The 24,578-nt window shown below is 37.3% G+C and overlaps 1 protein-coding gene across 3 annotated transcripts in view; it reads left to right on the top strand.

Moving 5' to 3' along the window:
* The window catches only part of LOC143256558 (uncharacterized), a 108,761-nt gene that overhangs the window by 55,157 nt on the left and 29,026 nt on the right, over positions 1 to 24,578 (top strand). For 2 of the 3 annotated variants that reach the window (XM_076513923.1, XM_076513922.1), the window contains exon 2: positions 3,002 to 3,112. In XM_076513923.1, coding sequence (XP_076370038.1) covers positions 3,050 to 3,112 — 63 coding nt within the window. In that variant the 5' untranslated portion in view covers positions 3,002 to 3,049. Of the gene's footprint in view, positions 1 to 3,001; positions 3,113 to 7,395; positions 8,148 to 24,578 lie in introns of those variants that run through there. The other variant, XM_076513924.1, reaches the window with a different exon arrangement.

The following is a 24,578-nucleotide window of genomic DNA, read 5'->3' as shown; positions in this document are numbered from 1 at the left end:
GCTGCCTTCCCTCCAGTCTTACACTGCTCAATATTAATGACGGCTAGCGCAGATAGCCTCGAGTAGTTTTGCGCGAAATTCAAAAAACAAACGAACATCCTACACAATTACGTAAATGTACCCGTGTTGTCAAGCAAATTTCAAAACTGATCAAATGACTACTTTCAGAAAGAGGCCCGGCATGGCCAGGGGGATTAAGGCGTTCGACTCGTAATCTTAGGGTCGCGGGTTCGCATCCCCGTCGCGCCAAACATGCTCGCCCTTTCAGCCGTGAGGGCGTTATAATGTGACGGTCAACCCCACTATTCGTTGGTAAAAGAGTAGCCCAAGAGTTGGCGGTGGGTGGTGACGACTAGCTGCCTTCCCTCTAGTCTTACATTGCTCAATATTAATGACGGCTAGCGCAGATAGCCCTCGTGTGGCTTTGCGCGAAATTTAAAAACAAACAAACTCTTCACAACAAGAACACAATTTTCACTAGGACTTTACGTGACGGTGTGATTACATCTTTATTGATGTAATTTGTAAATATTAATCTAAAAATGGAGTTCTTAAACAATGTTATTTTTTTTACAATAAGGATTAGTATTTTTAATATTTTTAAATTATTACGGAATATATCAGTACAATATGTACAATTTTCTCGCGCAGTAATTCCCAGAAAAATTGTTTGTAGGAAATGTTCGCTTTTTTTTCTAAAGTCTTTCAACGAAGTGTAAATACTACGTTCAGTAATTGGTACCACAAATAGCCACCCGTATGGCTGCATTTCTGTTAACTTAATATAATTTCCTAAAGTTCAGCTGTTGACAGAAATCGTGAATATCATTTATGAGGTAAGTTACTTCTTGTAAATTGCAAACAAATTACAGAAAACATTCTTGAAGGACGTAATTAACTGAGACTGTTTAACACTGTTTATATGATGTTTGGCCTGGCGTGTCTTGTAGGTTAGAGTGCTTGGACGTAAATCTAAGGATTTATGGTTCGCGACCTGTTGGTATAAAAACATGTTACGCACTTTGGTACCTTTGCGGGTGAGCTATGAGAGTGACTGTCTAATTCCACTATTCTGTTCGATCACATCAGAGAAACATGAAAGAAAACAGTTAACTGGCTGCCATCTTTCTAGCCTATGAGCTCAGATTTAAATAAGTGTTTGCGCAGATAACAACTGCGTTTAGCTTCACACGAAATTCTGTAACAAACTAAACGATTCTGTACATATAAGTTTATTATAGATTGTTCTTACCTATCAATAGAGAATTATTAGACAAACCTGGGTCATTTACTGATTCACTAGATCTCCAACAGGGACAGTGGTAAGTCTTCTGATTTACAACACTAGAATCAAGCGTTCGATCCCCTTCAATAGACACAACGGATAGCCTGATATGGCTTTGCTACAAGAAAAACGCACACACTCTGATAAGTAAAAAGCCATTGGACAATCCTGATTTATTTGTCAACAATAACTCTTTCTTTCTTAAAGAACATTTGAAATACAGTTCCGAAATTCCCCCCTCAAAAAAAGTAAAAGCTGTAGTAGCATTTTTTTAAGCTAGTCAGTTTCACATAATTATTACTTTTATAGCATGATTACTGCTGAAACTAAAATTGAAGTTGACTGTCCCACACTTTATACTACAGGTATTGGACGGGTTACGATTACTCATATACAAAAAATAAATAAATTATCCGCATTTGATACAAAATATTTATCTTTCTTATCTTCAAATTAGTGAGAAGTATAAGAAGCCTTGATATTACAGTCAGATCTTTCCAAAATAGAGAACATTATTTAGTTCATAAGACTATGAATCACATTAACTGTGAGCGAAGGTCAATGATGTATTCATGTACATACAATACAGATTATTCGCCATTACTCTGATTTTTAGAGGGTTCTTAACTTGACAGGAAATGCTCCACTTCGACTACGTAATTACAGGGTCCTTCTTCATTGTAGAAAAATAACTCGAACTGTGGATTGATACTTGCACTTCACAACGTTTATTACTGAAAACTGAAAAAAGAAGAAGGCATTTCCTTTTTACTTAAATATAGTGATAGCTGTTGATGTCGCATGTTTTCACTGAGCCATAGTTATTAGAGAATACTTATACATTACAGGTGTTATAGCACTCGGTAATATTTCGGCTGTTCTTTTAGCTGTGTGGCAGTAATTAGTCGTTTTTACAACCAACAATACAGCTATTCCTAGAAACCAGCTGATTATCAAGTCTTAAGTTTCAAGCAGAATAAAACGATGTCCACAACAAGATATGTTAAAAAAGGGAATCGAAGTACCAACCTTTGTTTACTATAAAATAAAAATATTCCACGCCTGATCATAATGTTTGGAAATTGAATTTTCTATGCCTGACTATAATGTTTGGAAATGGAATGTTCTATGCTTGACTATAATGTTTGGAAATGGAATGTTCTATGCTTGACTATAATGTTTGGAAATGGAATGTTCTATGCTTGACTATAATGTTTGGAAATCGAATTTTCTATGCCTGACTATAATGTTTGAAAATTGAATGTTCTATGCCTGATCATAATGTTTGGGAATAGTGTTAAATGCAACGTAGAGTGAAATTTCGATTATGAACGTGAATGGACGCACTACAGCGTTTGATATAAGTTTTGTTTGACTCTTGCATTTACGGCTTGTTTTTCTGTGTTATATTTTAACACACTGGTTTACTGAAAACCATGTGTACCTGGGTCGGTTAAAACCTAATTACTTTCGTTACTATTGTTAGGGTTTCGATTGAGCAATGCAGAATTCACCAGCTTAACATTATAACAAATCTTAATCATCTATTTCGACATTTAATTTTATCTACCCACTTGCTTTAGTCAGTAAGTTATTTGAACGTAGTTTAATAGACTGACAATGATTTTTAGTAGCGTAGATCTCACTGTGTCAAACGTATTCATACGCCGATGATATTGTCTTGTTTCACTGATCACTTTATTTTCTAATCCACAGCAATCAAAGAACAGCCAGTTGGTAAAACGGAGGACATCCACCCAGAACATGGAGGTAGTAAACACTGTGGAAAACGAGATGGAATCTCAAGATAAAAATAAAAATGTTGAGGTAAGTATTGAGATGCGGACCTGGCGTTTCCAGGCAGCTTCTCTGTTTGTTGTAAGAGCATCAACGCTACTGTTACTTGTAACAGTGACATCTACACGAGTACTGTGTTCTCATTTGTCCTTTCCCTTTGCTAATTTCAACTTCTCCCTTGCACAGCAAATCACGTGTTTGTTAAGAAACATTCATTGTCGTCCTCGGAATAAAACTAAAGACATACGAACTTGTTCAACCCTATTCTGCCTATTTTTGGTTAAAAAAGCTTGGGTTGACGGATGACATCATCAGGTTCCTCCCAGAGGAATTTTTTTTTTCATTCCAAGAATACCCTTATATATACAATGTGAAACGTTGAATCATAAAACAGCTGCTAAGAACTCCTTCCTGTCAATTCCCATCGAACTGCTTTTATAGGATTGCACTAAGTAAACAAAATGCTCCGACTTCAACAGCTTGGTTAACATGTTTTGAATTTATTACTGTCTAAAACAAGTCAACATGTACGTTATAAAGCAGTCACTGGTTCTCATATTTCTTATTACATATATTTATATGTAATAACTTATGACAGTCATTAGGTTGGAGCTTGAAACGTTGGAATAAAATACACTGTGGTCTTTTACAGATATTGGTTATCACTTAAAGGTTTTCGCAATTTCATGATATCTGTTTGCTGAAAAAATAAACAATTTTCAGTGAATATCTGACAGTTGTGTCTGTTACGATGTGTTAAGACACGTTAAGGAATACAGACATCTTTGAGAATGCTCAAGCAAAGTTGTAAAGCGTATTTGGGGGAGTTTCTATTCGTAACAAATATTTAAAAACACATAATTTTTGTTTCTGTGATTTTGGGGTAAATTCTGGATAGTTATATAGATTTGTTGCGAACTGTACATTTACTGGCACCATGGAATTTAGTGTTCTATGAATGTAACCTAATTATGTGTGTTCTTTAACATTTGAAAAAGTAATATGAAAGTTTAATTATTAAAAAACAATTTTATAATTTGCTTTTATATAGGAAATAAACGTGGTTTTATGCCATAAATTAAACAGCTTCGCTACTTCAAAAGAGGAATGTCTGGCAATTAAAAAACAACAAACTTATAGTGAAAACACACAACCTTTAGGTGCAAGTTTTAATGTAAGTAACTGAGAAAAAAATTAATTAATATTTATTTCTTATTTCGAAGTGTTAAAGACAAGAAGACAGTATTATGGAGTTTTATTACAGAGGGCCAACAAATCTGTTACACACCGGAGATTTATGGCTTGTGTTTAGTGACCGCAGAAATGCGCTCCGCACTTTGAGGTCGCAAGAACGCCAGACATTAGCAGGTCAAATTCTACTACTCGTTAAGACAAGAGTAGCACCACTTTTGGCCCAGCATGGCCAGGTGGTTAAGGCACTCGACTCGTAGTCTGAGGGTCGTGGGTTCAGATCCCTCTCACACCAAACATGCTCGCCATTTCAGCCATGAAGGCGTTATAACGCACAACCAATTTTACTATTCGTTGGTAAAAAAGTATTTCAAGAATAGGCAGTGGGTGGTGATGACTAGCTGCCTTCCCTCTAGTCTTACACTGCTAAATTAGGGACGGCTAGCACAGATAGCCCTCGTGTAGCTTTGCGCGAGATTCAAAACAAAACACCACCTGTTGGCACTGGATGTTGTTGACTACCTACCCTCTTCCTAGTATACCAGTTCGTTATTAGGGTTCGATTTCCCTCGGTGAACTCAGCCCAATGTGCTATAAGAAAACACACACACATACACTCTCCACATTAGGGACCGCTATGTGCACATTAGGGACCGCTATGTGTACATGGTTTTGTGTAGCTTTACACAAACTTTCAGAACCGACACTTTTTTCTTTTTCGAGCTTTTGTTGCTCTTATAGATGAAGTCGATTAATAAATATTTGTAGTGAGCTTATGGCCAAAACAGGAAGTAAAAAAAAAAACTTGTTAACCTGTGCTTAAAAAAAGCAAAAAATGTGATTTAGTGAACATGATTATAATTTATGTTGGGTTTGTCACTATGGGATTGTCCGCATAAATCCTGTCACGCCTTTTTACATGTTATAGCGGAAGGAATTAGTAATATTCACGTTGTGAACAGTTGAAGTTTTGAAGACAAACGTGAAACAGAAATCCTAGTTGCAATGAAGGTGGTCGATATTTTAAATTTTCCCTACATTGTGAATCCCATTGAAATAGGAGCCCTGGAGTCAGGTCGTTAGTACGCTCGGCTCGCAATCTGAGGGTTAGTTAGTTAGTTATCACCATTAGTTTCCATCTAGGAACATAGGGCCGCAATCGCTTGCGGATTCTTCAACAAGTATTTAAGTGAGTAGGTTGTTAGCCCACTGCACCGAGCCGTCCCTAATTTAGCAGTGTAAGACTAGAGGGAAGGCAGCTAGTCATCACCACCCACCGCCAACTCTTGGGCTACTCTTTTACCAACGAATAGTGGGATTGACCGTCACATTATAACGCCCCCACGGCTGGGAGGGCGAGCATGTTTGGCGCGACGCGGGCGCGAAACCGCGACCCTCGAATTACGAGTCGCACGCCTTACGCGCTGGGCCATGCCAGGCCTGCAACCTGAGGGTACGGGGCTCGAATTCTCGTCACAATAAACATGCTCGCCCTTTCAGCCATGGTGGACAGTATAATGTGACGACCAATCCCAATTTTATTCGTTGATAAAAGAGAAGCCCAAGAGTTTGAGGTGGGTGGTAATGACTGTTTGCCTTCCCTCTAGATTTGCATTGCTAAATTAGGGACGGTTAGCACAGACAAACATCATGTAGCTTTGCGCGAAATTAAAAACAAAGAAAGAAAGAAAGAAAGAAAGAAATCCATTGAAATGAAAGTGTTTTTTTTCTGCTCCTCCAAACCAACTCTTTATCTCCTTCTTTCTCCTAAATAAACAATCGTTAAGCCACTTAACAATCGTAGAGGCTGTAAACACTGACGTTTCTAAAATACAACGTTTACATTTTATTATCCTGTATTACGTTTGAAGACAAGCATGTCAAATTACATCGCTTACATTTTCTAAAATACAATGTTTACATTTTATTATCCTGTACTACGTTTGAAGACAAGCATGTCAAATTACATCGCTTACATTTTCTAAAATACAATGTTTACATTTTATTATCCTGTACTACGTTTGAAGACAAGCATGTCAAATTACATCGCTTACATTTTCTAAAATACAATGTTTACATTTTATTATCCTGTACTACGTTTGAAGACAAGCATGTCAAATTACATCGCTTACATTTTCTAAAATACAATGTTTACATTTTATTATCCTGTACTACGTTTGAAGACAAGCAAGTCAAATTACATCGCTTACATTTTCTAAAATACAATGTTTACATTTTATTATCCTGTACTACGTTTGAAGACAAGCAAGTCAAATTACATCGCTTACATTTTCTAAAATACAATGTTTACATTTTATTATCCTGTACTACGTTTGAAGACAAGCAAGTCAAATTACATCGCTTACATTTTCTAAAATACAATGTTTACATTTTATTATCCTGTACTACGTTTGAAGACAAGCAAGTCAAATTACATCGCTTACATTTTCTAAAATACAATGTTTACATTTTATTATCCTGTACTACGTTTGAAGACAAGCAAGTCAAATTACATCGCTTACATTTTCTAAAATACAATGTTTACATTTTATTATCCTGTACTACGTTTGAAGACAAGCAAGTCAAATTACATCGCTTACATTTTCTAAAATACAATGTTTACATTTTATTATCCTGTACTACGTTTGAAGACAAGCAAGTCAAATTACATCGCTTACATTTTCTATCTGCAGAAACTTTCAGGCGATTTTAAGCAGTTAATGTATGTATTATTTTATTATTATTATTATATTATTTTAATTTAATTTTGCAAGAAGTTTTTAAAATATTATAAAATGCACTTTTTAAAAACAAGAATACTATTTTTTTCAGTCCCCCGCTGGGACAGCGGTATGTCTTCGAATTTACAATGCTAAAATCAGAGGTTCGATTCCCTTCGGTGGGCTCAGCAGACAGCTCGATGTGGCTTTGCTATAAGAAAACACACAGCATTTTTTTATAGCTGTGACGTGTCTAATCGGAAAGCAAAGTACGTGGAAGACGTTATAAATTTTCCTCTACCGTACTCTAACTTTATCCCCCATTTTAAGCGTTGACTCTTCCAAGTGGAAGCCTGTATAAACGTGTAGGCTTGAAGTTACCGTCAACGCTACGATCTGAGCACGTGGAGTGGAATGTGTCGCGTGGAGTAAGAGAAAAACATTCGAAACTCTCGTTTTTTTCTTCTTTTTGTTTCGTTTTTCTTCGGTATTCTATAGAATGAATGTTGTAGAAACTTAAGTTGCCCCAAAACCTGGAACTTGGCGTCTGTTTCAAGTTTTTTTATCGTGTCTCGTGACAGGCGTACGTCGATAGCTTTATTGATGGATTTGCTGTAAAGATTTTACACTTCGGAGTGTTTGGTAGAAAAACTAGTGGTATTCATGTGTCACGTGTCCATTTTTATGCTTCTAACTGGCTCTACTTTAGTCAAAACTGATTTTATCCTATTGTAAGTGTGACGTCATCAGTCATCCTGTATCTCAGTTGTCATTTCCACGAACACCAATATTATTTTCCTCGGCTTCTAAAAAACGAACTTTCTCTTCTCAGATACAGATCTCATAAGAAAAATTTTTTATTTCATAATTTCGGATAATTATCTCATTGGACAGAAAGTATTTAATATTCTGAGACACTTATCTTATTGGACAGAAAGTAGTTAATCTACGTAAGAGATAAGGTGAGAAATTCCTGTGCACAGGAAAAAAAAAATAGGAAGGTAATGTAGATGTGATGTTTTATTCCTGTTTGATGATGTGAGACAAGATAACAGGGTTACCTGAACAGAAGAACACTGATGTATTTACGCCCGATGTACAGCCATTAGGTCAAGGGTCAAAACTGTGAGGAAAATCCAGAACGCAAGTACGAGGTTGGTATAAAATATTAAGTCACATATCTCTGATGGATCGAAGTAATAAAGATATTTTAATGCATGCCATGTTATTATAGAACAAGTAAAGAAAAACTTTTTTTTAAAGAAAGGAAGTAAATATAAGGATAGCTAATATGAAACCTTCAAAAACAATGCAAACAAGATAGTAGGGATGACATTTGAACCATCTCTACAGTGTGTGTTTTTCTTACAGCAAAGCCACATCCGGCAATCTGCTACGTCCACTGAGAGGAATCGAACCCCTGATTTTAGCCTTGTAAATCCGTAGACTTATCGCTGTACCAGTGAGGGACACACCATCCGTATATAATAACTCATGAACACAGTGTTGCAAAATGTTGACAGACGAAACCACAATAAATTAAACTCATTTGTGGTCGAGTAGTTATATATATTGTTATATATTAATTCTTGAGTGTGTTATTATAAAGGAGCGATGCAGTTGCCAACCCTACTATCTTGTTCACATTGTTTTTGAAGGACTGATTGGTTTGTTTTGAATTTCGCGCAAAGCTACACGAAGGCTATCTGCGATGAAGCATTGATATTAGCCATTCTTAAATCCACTTCCTTTTTGGAAAGTTATTTCTTTATTTCCTTGCGTGTTCTTTTATTTTAATACAGTCTTTCAATAAATATAGGAAGGTTGTATTTATAACCAAGTTCTAAATACAATGAGGTTCCAACTGTTATATTTACTGTTTATCTGATATTGACTGGTAATTTCTGTTTCCCCCTGTATGTAAGCTTTTTAAATGAACACTAAATGTTTGTAAACAATATTAACACTAAGGTGTAATGATAACATCGCTTACACTAGAATTATGATATTTCTTGATGAAAAAACACCAGCTTGAAATAAAGATGTATCTCATAACGGCTGGTACGAGTATTAACAGCAGAGTGCAACGTTTCGACCTTCCTAGGTCATCAGGCGATATTGTTCTCTGCATGTCATTAAAAGTGCTAACACTTACACCAGTCATTCTGAAATACATCATTGTGATATCAGTTTAAAATTACTACTAGTCAATATTACTTATAAAGCAGATACTTTGTTTGAAACTATGTCACTTAAGTCAAACTATTTTTCTGGTCTCTAATTTATCACGTAATGAAAAATAAGCAGACGAAAGTAGAACAAGAAATTCAAACTTTTTGTGACGTTTACAGACGGGAATCCCAGAACTTATAACTCAGTCATTACACAGATATTGTTCTAAAAGAAAGCACTGTAGAGTATTGCAAAGTTCTGATGACCTATTGAGGAAGGTATTTAAAATACCATTTCATTTAACAGTCCGAACCATCTCAACACAAGCAGTAGTACCTAGGCCCGGCATGGCCAGGTGAGTTAAGGCGTTCGGCTAGTAATCTGAGGGTCCATGCTCGCCTTTTCAGCCGTGGGGGCGTTATAATGTGACGGTCAATCCCACACGATTCGTTGGTAAAAGAGTAGCCCAAGAATTGGCGGTGGGTGATGATGCCTAGCTGCCTTCCCTCTAATCTTACGCTGCTAAATTAGGGACGGCTAGCGCAGATAGCCCTGATGTAGCTTTGCGCGAAATTCAAAAACAAACAAACAAAGCAGTGGTACCGCCTGCCTGGTGTACATATATAGTATTTGTTGTTAACAGACAATAGGTGTCAAGCTGTATATTCCAATTTGTATTGTTTGTTTTGTTGTTAAGCGCAAAGCTGCACGGTTATCTGCTTGTGCTGTGACCACCGCAGGTATCGAAACTCAGATTTTAATGTTATAAGCATTCAGACATGCCACTAAACCACTGTGAGGACTGTATATTCCGAAGAATAAAGAAAAGTTGCAAATAACTTTATTTTCAAATGTGATTTGAAAATCTGCTAATATCATGCTACGTATACGATCCCGGCGTACATGAAAACTAAACAGTGTTCAAAGTGACCTTTGTTTAGTCAGAGGACTATTTATTATCGTAAGGAAAAAAACGGTTCAGATATTTCTTGTTTGATATGACAAGTGGACTATCGCTAAAATATTTTTCAGTTAAGAAAAAAATGTCCATGAAATATTGTTAATGTTTAGGCTCGGTTAACAGTTTGTTCGAGTTTAGCCTACTTGTAAACAAATCACGTGGTCTGAGAGAATCTGGCAGTAAGCCTAGTTCTATGTATGTATGTATGTATAGCGGTTATTATAGATTCATGAATTTTGAACAAGTGGGAATATTGTAAGTTATTTGTTTGTAATTAAGAACAAAGCTACCAAATAGGCTATCTCTGTTCTGTCTACCTTGGGTATCGAAACCCGGTCATGTTGTATGTTTATCTGTAAATAAAAACTCTCAATTAATCGCTCATATCTCATGCTTGAATACATGAGTGAGAATTTCTTATACCTTTCAGCATGAAGCAAACAACATTAAAAAAAATATTTATTTTTTCTACTTATCTTAGCTCCATTCACTACTTTCAAAGAGCTGACACGTGAACTTATTTGTATGAACAAGTGGCTGCTACACGATACATTATTTCAGACGGTTATGAAAACGGATTTACGGAGGTTTATGGAGCGTAAGTGTATCAGTTGAATGGTAGATAATGAACGTTTGTTGTACCATCTTCATTTATGAGAAATCTTTCTCGCGAGTTCCTCGAGTTTCTCAGCTTCCAGGGACCTCAAATATTTACAGCTAAAGGCTTGGGAAACAAGTGTTTGTTTTCGACGTTTTTTTTTTTAAATAAGAAAACCAACGGCAGTGCTATTATAAATCCATAATAATAAGCCTCTTGAGACATATCATCCTCAGTTTTCTGTTCGATTTAGATCTTTTAATTTAGATCCACAAAGTCTTTCAACTAGAAACTTGTATTGAAGCCACATACCACTGTTGATTGGACGTTAAGTCAACATTCTAAAAACTGTTGATAAGGGTACGAGAGAAATGTTTAAACTGAGTCGTTAACGTTCAACTCGTTTATTTTCGTTGAGATAATCAGTTCTACTAAAATTCCGATACCACTGAATATCTTACTTGGAGCTAACTTATAATAACAAATAGATAACTGAGGTCATTGTTTGTTGTTGTTGTTATTTTATTTTTTAAATCAGATACAAACGCTCATTTAAAAAAACAACTTTTTCATATCTTCCCATCATAGCTGTCTTAATGTTGTTCTTTGTACGCTGTTTGAGCAACAGTTTTAATTATGTCTTCGCAATTAGTTGTGCGATTTCAGTTTTTTTAAAAGGTTGTATTTTATATTGACTAGCACGACCAAACAGATGTAACTCTGACGCTGATACAACAGCGACATCTGTTATTGTGTGAACACCTACCAATCTAGACTGAATAAACAGCTTAGGATTAAAAAATACCTAATTCTAATGTCTTAAGAAAATGTGCTTATTTATTAGTCTGATCGTTTTACACTATTGAATAACTTCTTTTTTTTTTAAAAAAGTTTATATTTGAAATAGCTCGTAGAGTTTTATATTTTTGTATTACAAACTGTATAATTTTAGTGAAAGGAAAACAATGCATAGTTGATTTAATCCCATAATGAATAAGTTGGCTCTTAGGAAGTAGTAGGCGATTAAAATTGAGACCAACTAAGTTAATTGTGATATTTGTGCAGTTTAGTGTTAACTAAAGTGAAGGTTGAAGGTACTAGACCACAATAACAACATGCAGTTTAATGTTAACTAAAGTGAAAGCTAAAGGTACTAGGCCACAATAACAACATGCAGTTTAGTGCTGACTAAAGTGAAGGCTGAAGGTACTAGACCACAATAACAACATGCAGTTTAGTGTTGACTAAAGTGAAGGCTGAAGGCACTAGACTACAATAACAACATGCAGTTTAATGTTGACTAAAGTGAAGGCTGAAGGTACTAGACCACAATAACAACAGCACATTATTATAAGAATGGAATTACGAAGGTTTATCGAGCGTAAAAGTATGAGTTGAATGGTAGATAATGAACATTTGTTGTACGATCTAGGACGGATCATTTCAGACGGTTATAGAAACTAAAGATACTGGTTCACAATAGCGACAGCACTATAGCTATTGAAGAAATAATCACACACATACGTTTTAAGAGAATGATCATATACACAACTGAACTATTATTAACTGGATCAACAGATCGTAACACACACTTTCTGGTGATTAAAACACATAAAATGTCGCCAAAAAATAGCGCTCTGCATTTTAGAGTCAAGGGTGTTTCATAAGAGTGACCGTCAACTCTCACTTTTCAGGCTGACACTAATAGCTCACGAGTCAGCAGTTGATGATCTTGACTGGCTGCCGGCCCGGCATAGCCAGGTGGGTTAAGGCGTTCTACTCGTAATCTGAGGATCGCGGGTTCAAATCTCTGTCGCATTAAACATGCTTGCCCTTTCAGCCGTGGGGGCGTTATAATGTGACGGCCAATCCCACTATTCCCACAATGACTAGCTGCATTCCCTCTAATCTTACACTTCTAAATTAGGGACGGCTAGCGCAGATAGCCTTCGAGAAGCTTTGCGCAAAATTCAAAAACAAACAAACAAAACAGACTGGCTGCCTTCCCTCCAGTCTATCATTTCAAAAATATGGGCGGGTTTAAAATTAACAAAAACTATTTTTTCCCACTTTTTTCTTGGTATCTACTTATTGCTTCACATACGTAAAGTCTTACGTTTCACTACTGAAATACTTCATTATTTAGATGTGCAAGAATATAAACAAGAGACATTGAAACACTTGTAACACTGCTGTGGTGTTGAGAATACACAACAATGGTGAGTAAAATTATATCACAAATTGTGTGTTGAATTACAAAAAGTAAGTTTTCTTTAAAGTTTCAATGGGTCCTTTTATGGGCATTCTTTTACTGATAATAAATGTAATTGCACATTCGAAACAACAAAATAAAAATATACAGATACGTTTCATAGCTGTCCTCATGTCATATTGGGGCATATTTGTATTATCTTATTTCAACTAATTTTACTAAAACAACAATAAAGTTTATTCAACTGTTTGGTTTGAATTTCGCGCAAAGCTACGCAAGGGCTATATGCGTTAGCCGTCCCTAATTTAACAGTATGAGACTAGAGGGAAGGCAGCTAGTCATCATCACCCACCGCCAACGTGGGGACGTCGTAATGTGACGGTCAATCCCACTATTCTTTGGTAAAAAAGTAGCCCAACAGTTGGCGGTAGGTGGTGATGAGTACCTGCCTTCCCTCTAGTCTTACACTGCTAAATTAGGGACGGCTCGCACAAAGAGCCCTCGTGTAGCCTTGCGCGAAATTCCAAAACAAACCAAACAAGTATTTAATCTCTGAGAATTGATTACATTTTTTTATTGTACCTTCTTTCAAGAGAACAAAAGATTTTACTAACTCTAGTTTCTGTTTGTTTTTATTTTCTGGTTCACTAACTCATTTTTCTTTTTCTGTTGTTGCTTTAATCTTATGGTGCGTCGTTGAATAACAACGAGAAACTGGTTCGTGGCTAACATTTTACTAGGTAATTTGCCACTAAACATTCAAAAGCCGCACGAATGTTCTTATACGAGTCCCGTGATAGAAGGAATGATGTTAAACAACATCTATCTTGTTCACAACGAAATGAAAATAGAAATTAAGGAACATTTGAATTTTATGGTTACTATATATATGTACATGTACATAATGTGTATATATGAAATCATATGTAGCTGCAATATAAAACTAATACTTTTATATAAACTATTACGTATGAACTGACTCAAATTTGACACTGGCACGCCTGAAGTAATTTTTATCTCTTTGTGATTAACATAGATAAACGGGAGCCCCCAGTATTCATGATTAATTAATGTCTGGTGTTAGGGTCGTAAAGACAGCCATTAAAATATATATTTAATACCTCAGAAAGGTTTTAAAAATTCTGATTGGTTATAAAGTCTTTGATTGTTTGGAATTGAGCACAAAGTTGCACAATGGGCTATCTGTGCTCTGCTCACCACGGGTATCGAAAACCAGTTTTTAGCAGTATGAGTCTGCAGGCATACCGCTGTGCCATTGGGGGGCTCTAAATTCATTAAGAGTACTTGGAACGGTCTATAAGGTGTATCAGGTAACATATATAAGGTTTGGGGCTTTACGGATATTTGGAATAGTTTGTAAGGTGTATCAATTAGCATATATAAGGTTGGAGGTGAAATATTTATCTTAAATGGACAACAGATCATAGATGTTCGCTCCAAATGGTATCTGAAAATGTTACTGTGGTGTTGGTATCAGCTTCGATTACTGAGACTGTCCTGTCAATACTACTGAATACTGCAGCACGTGCCATCTACTCAGGAGTCTTTCGAATCTTTGTTGCAGTGGCTGAGGAAGTCATGGGTTGTGACAAGAGAATCTCATCTTCCGAGAGCCTCACAATCAGTCATCGAGAGAACGTGTTGGTCAAACGTTGGCCACTGGGCATTTTACGACAAACATACTAACAGGAAAAGATGTTCGTGTTCTTTATCTCGCGCTGCCTCACATTTGTGATTGTTCTGATGGCACAACTCAACCAACATTTCTCTTGGTTCTAAATTTAGTATAATGTTACACCTTCCACAGCTATTGACAGAATAAAGGCGGTCCGTTGCATGATAGTACAACGTTGCAGCGAGGTGTCCTATACTCTGTGTGAAGTATGACCTATTCCTTGCTCCTTATTTTCCTCAGTTGCAATTGAAATTCGTGATAATACGTCACGTAATCGTATCAAGTTGGTAAAGGATAACTAAAAACTTTGACATAAACTGCACAGTTAAGGTTACACTACAGGGTGACCGAAAAGTCTGGAACCATAGCTGATTTGTAGCTCTTCTTAATTTCCGGACTTGGTCGAATGACACCTTCCCAGGACATTAAAATTAACTGATGTGATCGTCGAGAATGGACCCCACGATTTCCAGGTTTGCCTCTCTTTGTGGGGTCTGCTTGAGGGACCTGTTTGCAAAAAGATCAGGGACAACGAATATCTGAAACAAAGTATTTGCGACGAGTGTCGAACCATTAATAATGACACGAATATAGTTTGCAGTAACCAGTTTATTTGTTTTGCTTTTCGAATTTCGTGCAAAGCTGGACGAGGGCTATCTGTGATAGCAGTCCCTAATTTAGCAGTGTAATACTAGAGAGAAGGTAGCTTGTCATCACCACCCACCACTAACTCTTGAACTACTCTTTTACCATCAAATAATGGGATGGACCGTCACGTTATAACGTCTCCGCGACTGAAAGGGCGAGCATGTTTGGTGCGCTAAGGGTTCAAACCCGCGATCTTCAGATTACGAGCGGAGCGCCCTAACCATCTGGCCATACCGGTAGTGTCCAGAGAGAATTGAAAAACTCTCCCTAAACTCGTTTCGAATCACAAGGACAACACGCGGTGTGGTTCCAGACTTTCCGGAAAACTTGTATTTTGAAACTTTAAAGAGAGTAGGTGAAATATATCAGGTTTTTATCGATGCATCAGGCGGTTATTTCTGGAATTATTACACCTGTTTTGATCGCTCACTAAAACAAAACAATATCTAAATGATTCCTGAAAACAATAGCCTTCTTCATTATACAGAACAAGGAATCATTCTTGTACTAACATGAATATTTTTCGTATTTTGTTAAGCACAACGCTACACAGTAGGCTGTCTGTGCTGTGCCCACAATGAGCATTGAAGAACCGGTTTTTAGTGTTACAGGCTTTTAGGCCTATCACTGAGAAAATACATCAAAATGACTGTTAAACTTGTATGTTTATTGTTAAATACAACCTTACAGAAGTTTAGCTGGGAACTTCACACAATATAGGTTTTCTTTATAATAATCGAGGTGTCATAAGAAAACATATTATCTCTAACAGGTTTTCAAGTGTAAACAAGACAGTCCAAGCGAGCCAATGAGAGTAATTAGTTCGTTTATTATATGATGACGAATGGATAATTCAGATAAGCTTTGCGGTAACAGCACAGTTCAAGTCGTGAATTGCGTTGCTTTCGTTCCATTTTCACGTTTATTTTTTCGCGCCATACTGCTGGAAGTTGTGGGACTATTTCCATAAAACCCTGCAATGCATGAATTTGTTTCATATAAAGCCAAATATTATACGTCTCAACCACGATCTTTCGTATACCACATGGCATTACTGGGTTTCTGAATATTTCTTACGCTCTAGTTGCGCATTACTTATGAAATACGTTAGCATTTTGTTTGTTTTGAATTTCGTGCAAAGCTAATCGAGGACTATCTGCGCTAGCCGTCCCTAATTTAGCAGTGTAAGACTAGAGGGAAGGCAGCTAGTCATCACCACCCACCGCCAACTCTTGGGCTACTCTTTTACCAACGAATAGTGGGATTGACCGTCACATTATAACGCCCCCACGGCTGAAAGGACGAGCATTTTTGGTGCGACGGGAATGCGAACCCGCGACCCTCAGATTACGAGCCTAGTGCCTTAACCACGTGGCCAGAATCATACGTCGTGAGTTATTAATTTTGACTATGAAGCCTTAGGGCCTTGTTTTAGAATATTCATTATTTTTTTCTTACTATAGGAATAGCTTCGGTTTGATTGATGTTAAACTCAAAGCTACACAAGGGGTTACCTGCGCTATGTTCAATATGGGTATTGAAACCCGAATTTTAGCGTAGTAAACCATTAGATTTACCCTTGAGCTACTAGGGAGGGAAGATATATACAGGGTGTCTGAAAAGTCTGGAAACATAAGCACATCATCGAATTTTATAGAATATGTTCCACATGTTATCCTTTTAAATTCAAACAAATTTGAATTAACAAACAGATTAACTTGACCTTCTCATGTTTTGACATCAGCCACGTTACATAAATTAAGGAATGCTTTGCTGTTTTTTAATTTCGCGCTAAACTACACGAGGGCCATCTGCTCCAGCCGTCCCTAATTTAGCAGTGTAAGACTAGAGGGAAGGCAGCTAGTCATCACCATTTATCTCCAACTCTTATGTTACTTTTTTATCAAAGAATAGTGAGATTGACCGTCATATTATAACGCCCCCACGGCTGAAAGGGCGAGCATGTTTGGTGTGACAGGGATTCGAACCCGCAATCCTCAGATTGCGAGTCGAACGCCTTAACCACCCGGGCATGTCAGGTCATTAAGGAAAGCTACATATCATTTATGGTTGCATACTTTTCAGACATCCTTGTAGGTTAGGTATATTTAATTCATTTCACATTATTTATGAGTGTGGAAATCACAAATAAATAAATTCCATCATCTGCAGAGACAGAAAGATCAGATTGTTTTTAATCTCATTAAAAAATCCGGATGTAACGAGTGGTTAACATGTTAGAGCTGTGATGTTGTTGCTTTTATTGTTTTGAATTAAGCACAAAGCTACACAATGGGCTATCTGTACTCTGCCCACCACGGGTATCGAAACCCGGTTGTTAGCGTAGTAAGTCCGCAGACATACCGCTGAGCCACTGGGGAGCAAGGGCTGTGAATCAGAGGATTAACTGCTCGCAACTTATTTCCCAAAAACCACGGATCATAGGTCCGTTGTACGTGTGACGAAGATATCCCATTGTTCGATCAGAAAACAGCAGTCCAAGAACTGACGAAAGGTGCTGTGACTAGTCGCATTTCTTCTCTGATGAAACGCTAAGAGATCTCCACTTTGGACATATTTGGTCAAATTCATAAAGCCTTGTTACTGGAACAGTTTCAACAGACGTGCTATTTTCGGTGGCTGTAGTCAATCAAGTCAACTGTCCTTTATGACCCTTAAGAATCTCGTCATGAATTTCGATCTAATACAGTTGGATGGGTTCCAAAATAACTCCTCAGAATGAGCATGATCCTTCACGAGTCGTACACCTCGCGGAAATGGAAGCTCTTCCTCTTCCTCCAGACTACTTGTACTCTAAATTCTGTGATGCTTTACAATCGATAAGTTCCCTTTTTTTTATTGTTATCTACAAAACTAACGTTGAGCATAGTTATTTACGTAAAACTGTTGTTGGTATTGCTGGCCGTAGCCGTGTTGTTGGGTTCCCGGCATCCTGGCTCCTTCATTCCCATCTGAGGTTGTCCGGCAGCGGCAAGACTCGGAGAATAGTGTAATCAGTTACTATATCCGTTTAAATATCGTTGATAGAAGTTGGTGTGGCTTGATGGAGTAGGACTGACTGAATGACAGATGAGACGTGAGCTACTCACATGATTTGTTTTTTTCATAATTTCGTCTCTGGTTAAGAAATTGTCTATCGGAATATCACTTAGATCAGTTTTTATCTTCTTGTTGGAATATTTGTTTATGAACTATGTATTTCTGTTAAAGCTTTTCTATATTTCTTGCTCGTGAAAAATTCCTTTGTATTGTAATTCAACTAAATTAGGCCCGGCATGACCAGGTGGATTAAGGCGTTCGAGTCGTAATCTGAGGGTTGCGGGTTCGAATCCCCGTCGCACCAAACATGCTCGCCCTTTCAACCGTGGCGGCATTATAATGTTACGCTCAATCTCACTATTCGTTGGTAAAAGAGTAGCCCAAGAGGTGGCGATGGGTGGTGATGACCATCTGCCTTCCCTCTAGGGTCGGCTAGAGCAGATAGCCCTTGAGTAGCTTTGCGCGAAATTCAAAAACAAACAAACAAACAACTGAATTAGCTCTCATTATCACTTTTATAGATAAGCACTTCTGCCAAGTTTATTTTTAGATACACGAAAAAACAACAACAAAAATACCCAGTCCGATACTTGAAACTGGTACTGTTTAGGATGTTTGCATAAACTTTGATACTGGTACTGTTTGGGATGTCTGCATAGACTTTGATACTGGTACTGTTTGGGATGTACATGTATGTATAGACTTCCCTTTCTTCATGCTTGCACAACATTTCAAATTATCATAATAGTGTCATAGAATAGGACACGTGAGTGCCCATAGCAATGCTATAGCATAGGACACCTGAGTGCCCATAGCAATGCTATAGCATAGGACACCTGAGTGCCCATAGCAATGTTATAGAATAGGATACGTGAGTGCCCATAGCAATGCTATAGAAAAGGACACGTGAGTGCCCATAGCAATGCTATAGAAAAGGACACGTGAGTGTCCATAGCAATGCTATAGAATAGGACACCTGAGTGTCCATAGCAATTCTATAGAAAAGGACACATGAGTGCCCATAGAAATGCTATAGAAAAGGACACGTGAGTGCCCATAGAAATGCTATAGAAGAGGAATGCACCTGTGCATGGCAAAGCTATAGAAGGGGACATGTGTATGTTCATGGCAATGTTATAGAAGGGGACATGTGTATGTTCATGGCAAAGCTATAGAAGAGGAGACGGATGTGTCCATGGCAATGCTATAGAAGGGGACATGTGTATGTTCATGGCAAAGCTATAGAAGGGGACATGTGTATGTTCATGGCAATGTTATAGAAGGGGACATGTGTATGTTCATGGCAAAGCTATAGAAGAGGAGACGGATGTGTCCATGGCAATGCTACAGAATATACGCCTAGGGATTGACTGCTACTTTTATGCTACACTCATAACAAAGTAGGGAAAATAAGCTGTAGTATTTCACGAATTCGAACGCGGATCGCAGGTTCCAAAATCTAGAGCTCTACCTCTGGACCAATTCAAGCCAGTAATGAGAAGAAGCCATAACGCAGTCCCTGCAAGGATAGGTTTGCTTTGCTTTGAATTTCGTGCAAAGCTACTCGAGAACTATCTGCGCTAGCCGTCCCTAATTTAGCAGTGTAAAACTAGAGGGAAGACGGCTAGTCATCACCAGCCACCGCCAACTCTTGGGCTATTCTTTTACCAACAAATAATGTGATTGACTGTCACATTATAATGCCTCTGCAGCTGAAAGGGCGTTTGGTGTGATAGGGATTCGAACCCGCGATCCTCATATTACGAGTCTAGTGCCTTAACCACGTGGCTATACCGGGCCTTGGTGTCTTGTCTAAGGTATATCAACTATCTCTAGTTTTTAGAACATAAAAGGGTCGTCCATTCTTAGCTTTTAATACAATAGGAACGATTGTGAGGCGAGTGTCGTAGGTCTGTAGTTTACTTTAGAGGAAGGGCCTGGCATGGCCTAGCGCGTTAAGGCGTGCGCTTCGTAATCTGAGGGTCGCGAGTTCGCGCCCGAGTCGCGCCAAACATGCTCGCCATCCCAGCCGTAGGGGCGTTATAAAGTTACGGTCAATCCCACTTTTCGTTGGTAAAAGAGTAGCCCAAGAGTTGGCGGTGGGTGGTGATGACTAGCTGCCTTCCCTCTAGTCTTACACTGCTAAATTAGGGACGGCTATCACAGATAGCCCTCGAGTAGCTTTGTGCGAAATTCCAAACTTTAGAGGATTTTATTCAGATTGATTATAGAACGTGGGTATTTCTAATTATCTTTGAAATGAACTTCTTCACAAAAGTTCATTGTCAAACATTAAACGACGACAACAGCAAAAAACAACAGTATTTTGAAAAAAGAAATCGTTACCTCAGTAACTCGCTTCAATTGGAAAACTGCCAACTAAGCGAGTTCTTTACGTGTTCGCGCCAAAAGTAGTGGAGTCCAACTGCAAATTCCCGACGAACCGTGCTTTTGAATACCATTCCTTTGATTACATTGGAGAGTTATCTCTAGCATTCAAATTTAGCTTGTTGCTTCTACATTCAGTAAATTATGGTGTACATGAACTTATTACTGACAGATTGAGATTTGAATTTCAGGAGCACTGGTTTTAAGAGAGCAAATAATTTCAACCATAATAGATGGCGTTAAGTTCCGGAACACCAAAACCTACATTCGAATTACGTCTTAAATTTTCTCGTTGTTACTCTATACTCGCTGCAAACTTATACGTAAAAATATTTATTAGTAATTTAGAGATATTTTTTTCATTTTCTCTTGAAATTGTTCAAGTGTGGCTGTAAAACTTCACGTAACCTTAAGTGCCTCAGTTACTACTAATTTTCACACGTAAACTAGTAAAAAAACAGTCTTTCTTAACACGTCTTCTCGAATACACTTTTTCCTTTAACGAGCGTTTTTAACTCAGGATTTTATTATTTTATAACAACGAGAAACGTTTTATATCTATCTCAAGTTAATTTATTCATTCGCCCGAGTTCTATTTTCTAAAGTTTTAGAAAAACACAAATATTATTTAGTTAAGCTATGATTAAAAATCTAAGTCAGCACGAACAATGTTCGTTTGGTTCAGCTAAGCGTGGAATTGCCATAACGTGAATTGAACGTATTCATCAAAACATTTTGTGCGTGCTGTCACATGATATTCAATTTAACCAGTTTTTAGATCATCTCTCGGTTACTATAGAACCCTTTCATTTAATGTCTTATCAGTGTTAACTTAGTCTGTTACTTTATTAAGTTACACTTGAAATCAACAGACGGTTTTATGTATGTAAATCATTTACAATCTGGGCCAATCTTTGAAAGAGCACCTTATTTTAACTGTGAAACTCGTTTGACACACAAACTGAGGTCCTTTGTGTTTTCTAACTTACTGTGAACATTCATCGTATTTTAATTACTTGTTGGCAATAACGAGTCCGGCCTGGTATGGTCAGGTGGTTAAGGCACTCGGCTCGTAATCTGAAGGTCACGGGTTGGAATCCCCCGTCACACTAAACATGCTTGCACTTTCAGCCATAGGGCGTTATAAAGTGACGGTCAATTCCACTATTCGTTGGTGAAAGAGTGGCCCAAGACTTGGCGGTAGGTGGTGATGACTAACTGCCTCTCTCTAGTCTTACACTGCTAAATTAGGGACGAATAGCGCAGATAGCCTTTCTGTAGCTTTGTGCGAAATTGAAAACAAGCCAATAGCGTGTAAAGCCAGCAAGTACAGTTACATCAGAATATAGTTGACAACTTTGTGAAAACGTTACATCCTTAAACCTACAGTACCAGCATGGTTAGTTTAGTACACTTATTTAATAAACTTATAGGGGACCATAGTGACCCCACACTGGCGTTCTAGGGTTAACGACTCATTGGCTGACTGACTACATAATCAAAAGTTTTTAAAAGACGGTAGAACAAAAACCAGCAACATACTTTTGTCTGTAGATTGAAATAATAATGATTAAAAGTAATTACTGATATATGTCTGTGTGTGTATGTACGTATATATGTATATATATACCGAACCGGAAGCAACCGGTAAATAAAGATTAAAATTATTGATATATATATATATTTTCCAAACCGGAAGTAACCATTACTTGGGTCACAAGTAAGTAATTAACCGATCCTTATTAAAATTAACAATAAGCTGTAATTTCTAAGTCTTCACATTTCACATACATACAGATCTTTAAGAGTTAATTTTATACGGTAGTGGTTAACGTGAAATATCACATGTTAAACTTCCTTTCGAGAATTACCTTTGTTTTTTAGAGTCAACACTCTATGTAATTCTCTACATGCACTGTTAAATACATGTTATTACGTACTGTCAAAGACTTGTACAGTCAACATACTATTACGTACTGGTCATTACACACTGTCAAAGGTTATTCGAAAATGTCACACATGCTCGATACCATTGTTAAATAAATCCACGAAAACCGAATGACAAAACTGGTGGCAGCTTGACAGTCCTACCATATTAACCCTCAAATTACTCACTTGCTTATATACCGTTCACTACTTGTGGTTTTGTTATCTTAACCGTCAAATTATTCATTTGCTTGTATACCGTTCATCACAGGTGGTTATGTTATTTTAACCATTGAATTTCTCACTTTTTATCTACCGCTTACTCTATGTAGGGGGCTGTGCGATCGTTACCCTCAACTCACTTACTTGTTTGTTATCCTTTTACAGCACGTGATTTTGTCATATTAACCTTCAAATTACTCACTTGTTTGTACGCCGTTCACTACAGTACCCGTATATTATATGACAAACTGAAACAGATTTATTGTTGTACATTTATTTTAGCGCCTAAGGTTTGTTTTGGTATATTTTTTCTATTTTGCGTGTGATGCATATTCTTGACAGTGTTTTGTGCAAGTCCCGTCTATTCTCAAAATTTGTAGAAGGTTCTTAAGTGTAAGGATCAACAATACCTGTTTTACGAAAACACTGGTGTGTTCTATCATTGTTGAATGTTCTAGAGTCTCGCGTGATTAGTATATAAAAACCGACGCACCGAGCGACAAATAATAATAATGTTATTATTGGTCAGCTACAATCAGCGAGCTATAGGCCTAGAAAGGTGGAATTATGATTAACGCCTATTAATTGGAAAACTGCGGAATTTTACCAGGAACTTTTGTAGAGTTTGGACATTACAAGTTATTCAACTTCAGTGAAATAGTTCGAAAGTTCTTATTTCTATGAAGATATTAAATATCTTCCTTGGTAAGAAGTGAACTGGTGTGAGACCAATCAAAAAACGACAGCTGGCTATCGCCGATAAAACATTCATTTCTGGACCAGATATAAAGATTCAGTGTTGTCTGTAAGTTTGCAAAACTCTTGTATGTAAACCATCTTTTGTAATAACTATTAGTAATAACTGTTATTATAATTTGTATTACTTTTTGTTTGTATGTTAGAGTATATTTATGTTAAAAAATAAAATTGTGTGTCTCAATCTTGTTGTTGGTAAATACCATAAACTTAGTACATATTAATATTTAATTAACTTCTAAATTCAAATTTAAATTACAAGGGTGATGGTCAAATCTTACAAATGCGTCAGACAAGAGTAGTCCAAGAGCTGGTGTTGAGTGTTGTTGACTAGCTGCCTTCTCTTTACTTTGTGACTTCAAAAGCGAGGGAAGGCTGCTCTTTTCGAATACTGGTATTTGGCAGCCTCTGTTATAAAGTACCAATGGCCTTAAAGTGCGAGATACGAACCATGGACCCCATGCATCTGGCCCCTGGTGTTGTTGTTAAGATGACGATTTATTGAAGCAAAAGTTTTAAACAAAATATTGGACTCACGCACGAGTATCTCCCAGTATTATTATTTGTGTTCATGGCCCAATTTCTCAAGAACTCTGTTCACTTAACATGTCGACCGTAACGTAATGTACGTTGAATGGTACATACATTGAGAAGAGCGATCAATGAAACACGTTAGATCGAATACATTTGCTCGCACGAAAACCTTGCCATAACCTATAGTGGATGCATTAACTAAATGGTTTGTTTTGATGTTCATGGAACACGAGAGTATCTGGCATAACCAGAAAGAATTATTACCTGCCATATCTAATAGGTTTTTCTCGTACTATTAGTTGAGACTCATGTGTAGTGATACATCTCAATAATGCTGCTGTAATTCATGTATAGATATGCAAACTTACTTCTCATGAATGTTAACATAACTTATGTTGAAATGTGCAAACGT

Source organism: Tachypleus tridentatus, chromosome 7, assembly GCF_004210375.1.
Source record: "Tachypleus tridentatus isolate NWPU-2018 chromosome 7, ASM421037v1, whole genome shotgun sequence".
Classification (NCBI taxonomy): Eukaryota; Metazoa; Arthropoda; class Merostomata; order Xiphosura; family Limulidae; genus Tachypleus; species Tachypleus tridentatus.
The sequence above is the reverse complement of the archived record's forward strand: the minus strand, read 5'-3'. Positions and strand labels throughout refer to the sequence as shown.